General features: G+C 43.0%; 1 protein-coding gene across 1 annotated transcript in view; it reads left to right on the forward strand.

The window, feature by feature from the left end:
* LOC143297354 (GTP-binding protein Rit2-like) overlaps positions 1-5,621 on the forward strand; it is a 39,363-nt gene extending 33,742 nt beyond the window's left edge. Inside the window, exons 4-5 of the mRNA XM_076609661.1 lie at positions 1,891-2,082; positions 4,661-5,621. Of these exons, the coding sequence (XP_076465776.1) occupies positions 1,891-2,082; positions 4,661-4,909 (441 nt within the window). The 3' untranslated portion in view covers positions 4,910-5,621. The remainder of the gene's footprint in view (positions 1-1,890; positions 2,083-4,660) is intronic.
* Positions 5,622-10,256: the final 4,635 nt, after the last annotated feature.

Consider the following 10,256-nt stretch of genomic DNA (forward strand, 5'->3'; position numbering starts at 1 on the left):
CAGCGTCTTTATCATCACCCTTTGGGTCTTACGAGCAAGTAACTTGAAAATTACCTGAAAGTCCACTTGTGTAACATCATCATCATCAACAACAACAACAACAAACCAACCACCCAAGCCCTGCAGGTCTGCCTCTGTGATTCACACATGCCATAAATGTAACTTAGGATATATATATATATATATATATATATATATATAGTTTTTGTGTGACAGAAAAGAAAACAAGCCCAGACTGATGTTGGTGATACGAAATGGTGTTTCCCTTTTCTTTTATTTATTAAAAGAAAAAAGGGTGAAAAAACAAAAACAAAACCCAACTACTTGTCATAGATATAACTTATGGGTATCAATCAATCAATCGTTTTATCGTCGAAACAGAGCACAGATATCGCCTTCAGGCTTATCATAAAGAAAATAAAAACTGACTTTAAAAGAGGCAGTAATTTCTAAAAGTGGAGACATTCATTTCATCATGAAATGAAAACTCACACACTCAACCAGATCATGGTGGGAAAGGGTTGGGAGAGAGAGGGACGGAAGGATGTTGCACTATCAGCATCACAGTAGATATGTGTTGGAAGTTGTTTTTTTTCGTGTGAGAAAAACTGACCCCTAAACAAGCCGTGACTGGTTTTGCTGGTGCTGGTGTAAGGGGGCATCACTTCTTGCCACTGTTGTTGCAGCCGGAGAGGACTGACTGACTCCTGGGATCTGCATGACGACATTTTACAGCTAGCTTGGTGAAGATCCTGTTCCCAGACTTTACTTGTCAGTGCCTGAAGGAAAGCGGTTGTTTAAAAAAAAAAAAAAAATGATTTGGCAGTGTTACGTGGACTGAAAACCAGTGGTTTTTTCATGATGTTTTCAGTATTGAAGAAAAAGAAGAAGAAAAAAAAAAGAAATTTTATGTACACTGAGTGAGACGCGAAGGACTGGTCTTTCCAATGTTGTTTCAGTTGACCTTTTAACATTATTTTGTGTTTTCTTCCACTGGTTATAAGAACTGATGGGTGATCAGTTCTGAAATGGCCTTTTTTTTTTTTTTTTTTTTTTTTTTTGCAGTTGGCTCTCATATGATGTTTTTTGATCTGATTGGCTGGGCTGTTAGCATCATGATTTGATAGTATTTGATCTGATTGGCTGGGCTGTTAGCATCATGATTTGATAGTATTTGATCTGATTGGCTGGGCTGTTAGCATCATGATTTGATAGTATTTGATCTGATTGGCTGGGCTGTTAGCATCATGATTTGATGTTTTTTGATCTGATTGGCTGGGCTGTTAGCATCATGATTTGATGTTTTTTGATCTGATTGGCTGGGCTGTTAGCATCATGATTTGATAATATTTGATCTGATTGGCTAGCTGTTAGCATCATGATTTGATATTTTTATTTTGGTTGGCTGGCCTGTTAGCATCATGATTTGATTTGATAGGCTGGGCTGTTAGCATCATGATTTGATACTTTTATTTTGGTTGGTTGGCCTGCTAGCGTCATGATTTGATGCTATTTGATTTGGTTGGCTGGGCTGTTAGCAACATGATTTGATTTGATAGGCTGGGCTGTTAGCATCATGGTTTGATTTGATTGGCTGGGCTGTTAGCAACATGATTTGATTTGATTGGCTGGGCTGTTAGCAACATGATTTGATTTGATTGGCTGGGGTGTTAGCAACATGATTTGATTGGCTGGGCTGTTAGCATCATGTTTTGATTTGATTGGCTGGGCTGTTAGCACCATGATTTGATTGGCTGGGCAGTTAGCAACATGATCTGATTTGATTGGCTGGGGTTGTTTGCATCATGATTTGATTGGCTGGGCTGTTAGCACCATGAATTGATTTGATTGGCTGGGCAGTTAGCATCATGATTTCATTTTGATTTCCAGCCTGAGTTCACGGCGATGAAGGAGCAGTACATGCGGAAGGGGGAGGGGTTCATCATCTGCTACTCCATCACCGACCGCCGCAGCTTTGACGAGGTCATCGCCTACAAGAAGCTCATCAACCGCGTGCGTTGCCGTGACGACATTCCCATTGTCGTGGCCGCCAACAAGTGTGACCTGGAGGACAAGCGTAAAGTGAGTCAGGGCGTGTGGGGTGGCATGGTGTGGTGTGGCGTGGCGTGGCGTGGCGTGAGTGGTTTGTCACAGGGGACGGGATGCTGTTCCTTTTTGTGGCATCACGTTGGTGTAGCGGTGGCTTAGGGGTGATGCATGCCGACCAGGAAGTGAGCGTCCACAGTGATGGCCAAGAGGTAACGCGTCCGCCTAGGAAGCGAGAGAATCCCAGCACGCTGGTTCGTCGAATCACGGCTCAGCCGCCGATATTTTTCTCCCCCTCCACTAGACCTTGAGTGGTGGTCTGGACGCTAGTCATTCGGATGAGACGATAAACTGAGGTCCTGCGTGCAGCATGCACTTAGCGCATGTAAAAGAATCCATGGCAACACTTTGATAGGAAAAACAAATAAATAAAACTGCATGCAGGAAAAAATACAGAAAAAAAATGGGTGGCGCTGTAGCGTAGCGACGAGCTCGCCCTGAGGGAGAGCAGCCGGAATTTCACTCAGAGAAATCTGTTGTGATAAAAAGAGAAATACAAGTCCAACATGGATTTTTTAAATATATTTCTTATGTTCCTCCACGCCCACTCCCCCCTCCCCCAACCTGAGTGGTGGTCTGGGTGCTAGTTATCTGGAGGAGATGGTAAAGCTTTTATTTCACAGTATCGAATCCCACGCTCGCTAGAATTTTCTCCACCCTTTTTTTTCAGTGGTGGTCCAGTCATTTGGATGAAATGATAAACAGAGATCCGGTGTAGTGTTTGTATCCACCCCCCCCCCCCCCCCTCTGTTTTTTTTATATCTGTGGTGTTTGTATCCCCCCCCCCACACACACACACCCCCTATGTTTTTTAAATCTGTAGTGTTTGTATCTCCCCCCCCCCCTCCCCATACACACACATTTTTATATGTCTGTAATGTTTGTATCCCCCCCCCCTCCCCATACACACACATTTTTATATGTCTGTAGTGTTCGTATCCCCACCCCCACCCCTCCCCATACACACACATTTTTATATGTCTGTAATGTTCGTATCCCCACCCCCACCCACACACATTTTTGTATGTCTGTAGTGTTTGTATCCCCCCCTCCCCATACACACACATTTTTATATGTCTGTAGTGTTTGTATCCCCCCCTCCCCATACACACACATTTTTATATGTCTGTAGTGTTTGTATCCCCCCCCTCCCCATACACACACATTTTTATATGTCTGTAGTGTTTGTATCCCCCCCTCCCCATACACACACATTTTTATATGTCTGTAGTGTATGTATCCCCCCCCCCTCCCCATACACACACATTTTTATATGTCTGTAGTGTATGTATCCCCCCCTCCCCATACACACACATTTTTATATGTCTGTAGTGTATGTATCCCCCCCCCTCCCCATACACACACATTTTTATATGTCTGTAGTGTTTGTATCCCCCCCTCCCCATACACACACATTTTTATATGTCTGTAGTGTATGTATCCCCCCCCCTCCCCATACACACACATTTTTATATGTCTGTAGTGTATGTATCCCCCCCCTCCCCATACACACACATTTTTATATGTCTGTAGTGTTTGTATCCCCCCCCCTCCCCATACACACACATTTTTATATGTCTGTAGTGTTTGTATCCCCCCCTCCCCATACACACACATTTTTATATGTCTGTAGTGTATGTATCCCCCCCCCCTCCCCATACACACACATTTTTATATGTCTGTAGTGTTTGTATCCCCCCCTCCCCATACACACATTTTTATATGTCTGTAGTGTTTGTATCCCCCCCTCCCCATACACACACATTTTTATATGTCTGTAGTGTTTGTATCCCCCCCCCCCCATACACACACATTTTTATATGTCTGTAATGTTCGTATCCCCACCCCCCTCCACACACATTTTTATATGTCTGTAGTGTTTGTATCCCCCCCCCCCTCACCATACACACACATTTTTATATGTCTGTAGTGTTTGTATCCCCCCCTCCCCATACACACACATTTTTTGTCTGTAATGTTCGTATCCCCCCCCCCCCCCATACACACACATTTTTATGTCTGTAGTGTTTGTATTTTCCACCCCCACCCCCACCCCCATACACACACATTTTTATATGTCTGTAGTGATGATGATGATAACGACAACAAAAATTGATAGCATTACTACATCTGATGATAATAGCAATAACAATCATGATAATAACAGTAAAAGTGACATTGATAATAATAATGATGATGATGATTAAAATTCATACTACTACTAATACTGCTACAGCTGCAGTAATAATAATAATAATAATAATAATAATCACACACTACTACTGCTACTACTAATTACAACAACAACAATGATACAAACAACAAGAAGAACGATACTAACAACAACAGGAACAGCAACAGCCAAAAAACAAAAACAAAACAAAAACCAAACCCAAATGATGATAATACAAACAGTGCTAATACTAACAACGATACTTCTGCTACTACTGCTACTACTACTACTACTACTACTACTACTATTACTTCCACTACTACTGCTATCACGAAAAAAAAAAAAGACAGTAACGATGATGATGACGACCACGGCGTGCAGGTGAAGCACGAGGAGGGCCTGGCCTTGGCCCGCCAGCTGGGCTGCCCCTTCTTCGAGACCTCGGCCGTCCTGCGCAAGTGCGTGGACGACGTGTTCCACAGCCTGGTGACGGAGATCCGCCACAAGGAGAGCGAGCAGCAGCGGGCCGAGGCCAAGATGAACCGGCAGGGCAAGAGGCTGCAGCGCCTCCGCGACTTCCTTCACACCATCAACTTCTTCCACCGCTTGCGTCGATCCCGGAGGAACTGAGCGATGTGTTGTGGTGGTGGTGGTGGTGGTGGTGGTGTTGTCTCTTGTCTTGTTGTTGGTTGGAGGTTTGTTGTGGGGGGAGGGGTTTTGGGGTGTGGGGAGGTGGTGGTGGGGGCTGTGCTTTGCCCGTTGTTGTCGGGTTTGAACTGAAGAGTGTTGGGATAGTCAGGGTGTGTGTGTGTGTGTGTGTGTGTGTGAGAAAGAGTTTGTGTGCGTGCAGTTGGGTACATGTGTGTATAAATTCAGGTTTGAGTGTGTGTGTGTGTGTGTGTGTGCGCGCGTGCATGTGTGTGTGTGTGTGTGCGTGTGGGTTTTTTTTTTTGTGTATGTGAGTGCGTGTGTGCGTGTGTGCTTGTGTGTTTGTGTGCCTACAAAAGATGGGCATTACTGACTTAATCAAGACATTTACCTTGTGTGTGTGTTGATGCTTGATGTTGGGGGTTTATCATGTTGATTTCTTCTAGATTATCATCATTGTCATGGTTCATGGTGATGTGGACGACGTTGCTTGCCTCTTCTCCCACCAACTGTGTGAGCGCACGTGTGTGTGTGTGTGTGTGTGTGTGTGTGTGTGTGTGTGCAGTTGATGATCTCTTCAGTCTCACACGCTTTGCTGTGCAACAATCAATCAACCATCTGTGGTTTTTTTTGCTGTTAAGACCGCCTCCTCTCTGTGTTTATTGCTGTAAGACCATCCGGTGTTTATTGCCGTTCAGACTCTGTGTGTGTGTGTGTGTGTGTGTGTGTGTTTGTCAAGACTGTCTGTCTGTGACCATCTCTCTGTCTGTGGTTTTTGCTGTTAATTAAGACCATGCTTTGCACCTGTATCAGTGTATGCTTTGCGTTGTGTGCGTTTTGTCTGTTAAGATAAATCTCTCTGTGTAGTTTGTGTTGTTCAGACCATCTCTGTGTGGTTTGTGACCATCTCTGTGTTGTTTGTGTTGTTCAGACCATCTCTGTGTGGTTTGTGTTGTTCAGACCATCTCTGTGTGGTTTGTGACCATCTCTGTATGGTTTGTGTTGTTCAGACCATCTCTGTGTGGTTTGTGACCATCTCTGTGTGGTTTGTGCTGTTCAGACCATCTCTGTGTGGTTTGTGACCATCTCTGTGTGGTTTGTGTTGTTCGGACCATCTCTGTGTGATTTGTGACCATCTCTGTGTGGTTTGTGTTGTTCAGACCATCTCTGTGTGATTTGTGACCATCTCTGTGTTGTTTGTGTTGTTCAGACCATCTCTGTGTGGTTTGTGTTGTCCAGACCATCTCTGTGTGGTTTGTGTTGTTCAGACCATCTCTGTGTGGTTTGTGACCATCTCTGTGTGGTTTGTGTTGTTCAGACCATCTCTGTGTGGTTTGTGACCATCTCTGTGTTGTTTGTGTTGTTCAGACCATCTCTGTGTGGTTTGTGTTGTTCAGACCATCTCTGTGTGGTTTGTGACCATCTCTGTGTGGTTTGTGTTGTTCAGACCATCTCTGTGTGGTTTGTGACCATCTCTGTGTGGTTTGTGCTGTTCAGACCATCTCTGTGTGGTTTGTATTGTTCAGACCATCTCTGTGTGGTTTGTGACCATCTCTGTATGGTTTGTGTTGTTCAGACCATCTCTGTGTGGTTTGTGACCATCTCTGTGTGGTTTGTGTTGTTCAGACCATCTCTGTGTGATTTGTGACCATCTCTGTGTTGTTTGTGTTGTTCAGACCATCTCATCTCTGTGTGGTTTGTGTTGTCCAGACCATCTCTGTGTGGTTTGTGTTGTCCAGACCATCTCTGTGTGGTTTGTGTTGTCCAGACCATCTCTGTGTGGTTTGTGCTGTTCAGACCATCTCTGTGTGGTTTGTGACCATCTCTGTGTATTGGCAGAACCATGATCATCAGGTCTTCAGACTGAACATAATAGAGGGGAGACCATTTCTTTTTCTTTTTGCACTTGTCGATGAACTTTGGAGGATATAATGATTTGTATTTATTTTTACAGAGCGGTGTGTGTGTGTGTGTGTGTGTGTTACGATAATGCTTACATTTGTGTATGATTATATACAGATTAGAAGTAAATGCAAACAGTTTGGATAGCAGAAATGAAACCTGGTACATGGAGTTTGCATTAGCGCTTTGCAGTCATGAATAATCATTCAAAGAAGAAAAAAAGAGACAAGAGGGACCGAAGTCTCCTGCAGCAAGTGGAAATACCAAACTTTTCTGTGTTCATTGTTCTGTTCAATCCTTAACAGTTACGTGAGGCTGCATTGTATTATCTTGTGTGTACTTGCCGTTTTCAAAGGAAAAGGAGCAATGGCAAGCAGTGTAACCTCGATGTTGCTAGTGGCATGATATTGGTGTGTATCCATGTCAGGAGTGCAGATGAATAGCGTATAACAGTTAAGAAGGGATAGGGGAAACTTAGTAATAGATAATGACAGGCGCAGTAGCCGAGTGGTTAAAGCATTGGACTTTGTATCTAAGGGTCCCAGGTTTGAATCTCGGTAACGGCGCCTTGTGGGTAAAGGGTGGAGATTTTTCCGATCTCCCAGGTCAACATATGTGCAGACCTGCCTGTGCCTGAACCCCCTTCGTGTGTATACGGCAAGCAGAAGATCAAATACGCATGTTAAAGATCCTGTGGTCCATGTCAGCGTTTCGTGGGTTATGGAAACAAGAATATAACCAGCATGCACACCCCCGAAAACAGAGTATGGCTGCCTACATGGTGGGGTACTCGTGTATAGAAGAGTGAACAGGGAAGTTGCAGCCTGTGAACGAAGAAGAGGAAGAGGAAGAGAAGTAATGGATAATGATGGAAAATAAGGACACTAAAGATAGGAGATGCTTAGATAATGACCAAAGATAGGCGAGAGATGATAACAGATAACCATCAATGATAAGGGTACTGAAAATAGGCTATGCATGCACACACACACCCCACAGACACAAACTCAAACAGAAATTCAGACACTCAAACACACACACAAACAACAACAACAACAACAACATATGATCATTTTGATGAAAACAAATTCCGTTTCCTCACCTGCCCCCTCTTCCCCCCCCCCCCCACATGCCTGTCCCTGTGATAGTGTCATTGTCTCTCCTACCTCCCTGTTTGTGAGTTGATGTAACTAACTACGTAGAATCCTGCAAGGTGATTGATAGCACTGGATAAATACTTTTTTGTTTTATTTTCGCAGTAGAATAGCACTTCTTTATAGATAAAAAGTTAGATAGTGTACATACTTCTCTTGTTTATTTATTTGTTTCTCAAGCCCCCCCCAACCCCCCCCACCCCCCACCCCACCTTCCCCCACAACCCTTTACCGTCCTGAAAAATAGTGTCGGGCATAAAAGATGGTTTGGTGTTGCATGTACCATGCAAACCGACAGGCTTAGTTTGCATCAGTTTGACGTGGTAACAGGTACATGTATTTAACCCAAACAGCGAGCTGTTCAGACTCCACATGACGGGCGCAATAGCCGAGTGGTTAAAGCGTTGGACTGTCAGTCTGAGGGTCCCGGGTTCGAATCACGGTGACGGCGCCTGGTGGGTAAAGGGTGGAGATTTTTACGATCTCCCAGGTCAACTTATGTGCAGACCTGCTAGTGCCTGAACCCCCTTCGTGTGTATATGCTAGCAGAAGATCAAATACGCACGTTAAAGATCCTGTAATCCATGTCAGCGTTCGGTGGGTTATGGAAACAAGAAGATACCCAGCATGCACACCCCCGAAAACAGAGTATGGCTGCCTACATGGCGGGGTAAAAACGGTCATACACGTAAATGCCCACTCGTGTGCATACGAGTGAACGCAGAAGAAGAAGAAGAAGACTCCACATTTCTCTCCCCCTTAGGAAGTGGCAAACTCCCTCTGGCTCTATGGGTTTTTTTAATGTTTGAATTTACTTGAATATTTTTCCAGTGGCTGTATTTGTAAGGTATAATATTCGTGATCTCCTCTCCCCCCCCCCCCCCCCTTCCTCAGTGCCCTGAATATGAAGAAAAAAAAAGAAAGAAGAAAAATCTCTTTTATGTACAAGGTCATGTTCAAAATGACATAAGGGTTTTGTTTCTCAGCACTTGTTTTCCTCCACTGCTTTTAAAAAAAAAAATTTTTATTGGACAGGGTAGCGACATTGTTTGAAACACCGAAAGCCACTGTTGATGTATATAGACTACTGTGTTAAAGAGCAGGGTTGTTTTAAATGATCTGTTTGTTTTTTTTTGTATGTTCTTTCATGTGTGTGTGTGTGTGTGTGTTTTCTTGAAATGGATGAAATTTGTTACATGAATGTTAACTGTTTCTCATAAATGAAAGTTTATGTGATAGAATTTTTTCTTTGTTGAGGATTGAATAAGAGTTTAAGAAGACAAATAATGAGCTTTGTCTCTCAAGTGATCCAACCGCGAACTGTGAATTGAGTCAAAAGTTTTTGAGTTGCTTTCGTTTTCTAGAATGAAGTGAGATGATTATTGTGAACAAAGGATCTTACCATGCTGCAGTGTGCATGGTTATATTTTGTGAAGCAAAATTTTTTTCCCCTTCTAATTCATCTTGGAAGTATATGACGGTGTTGAACCATTATGAATCTGGGTTTTTTTTTTTCTCTCTACCTTCATTTGTTAAATCATGTTGGACTTGTCAACGTTTTGTAAACAGCTTTTGTGTGTGTGTGTGTGTGTATATATATATATATATATATATATATATATATATATATATATATATATATATATAAAGTGTGCAATCTGTGTGGTTGATGAACAAGACAGTGAAGCACCAGTTGAAAAAAAGATGTTGGTTTTGATGTTCTTATTATCATTCATATCATATATGTTCAGCATTTTATTGCATGCATTTTTTTTTTTTTTTTTTTTAGTATATAAGTGCAACAGCCACTCTTTTGAAAGACTTGTTGAAGGGGAAGAGTAAGTAACTACAGTGATCCATTGTTTTTTTTTATGTTATATATATATATATATTTGTATTTGTATTTCTCTTTTTATCACAACAGATTTCTCTGTGTGAAATTCGGGCTGCTCTCCCCAGGGAGAGCGCATCGCTATACTACAGTGCCACCCATCTTTTTGTATTTTTTTCCTGCGTGCAGTTTTATTTGTTTTTCCTATCAAAGTAGATTTTTCTACAGAATTTTTGCCAGGAACAGCCCTTTTGTTGCCGTGGGTTCTTTTACGTGCGCTAAGTGCATGCTGTACACGGGACCTCAGTTTATCGTCTCATCCGAATGACTAGCGTCCAGACCACCACTCAAGGTCTAGTGGAGGGGGAGAATATATCGGCGGCTGAGCCGTGATTCGAACCAGCGCGCTCAGATTCTCTCGCTTCCTAGGCGGACGCGTTGC

Source organism: Babylonia areolata, chromosome 22, assembly GCF_041734735.1.
Source record: "Babylonia areolata isolate BAREFJ2019XMU chromosome 22, ASM4173473v1, whole genome shotgun sequence".
Lineage (NCBI taxonomy): Eukaryota > Metazoa > Mollusca > Gastropoda > Neogastropoda > Buccinidae > Babylonia > Babylonia areolata.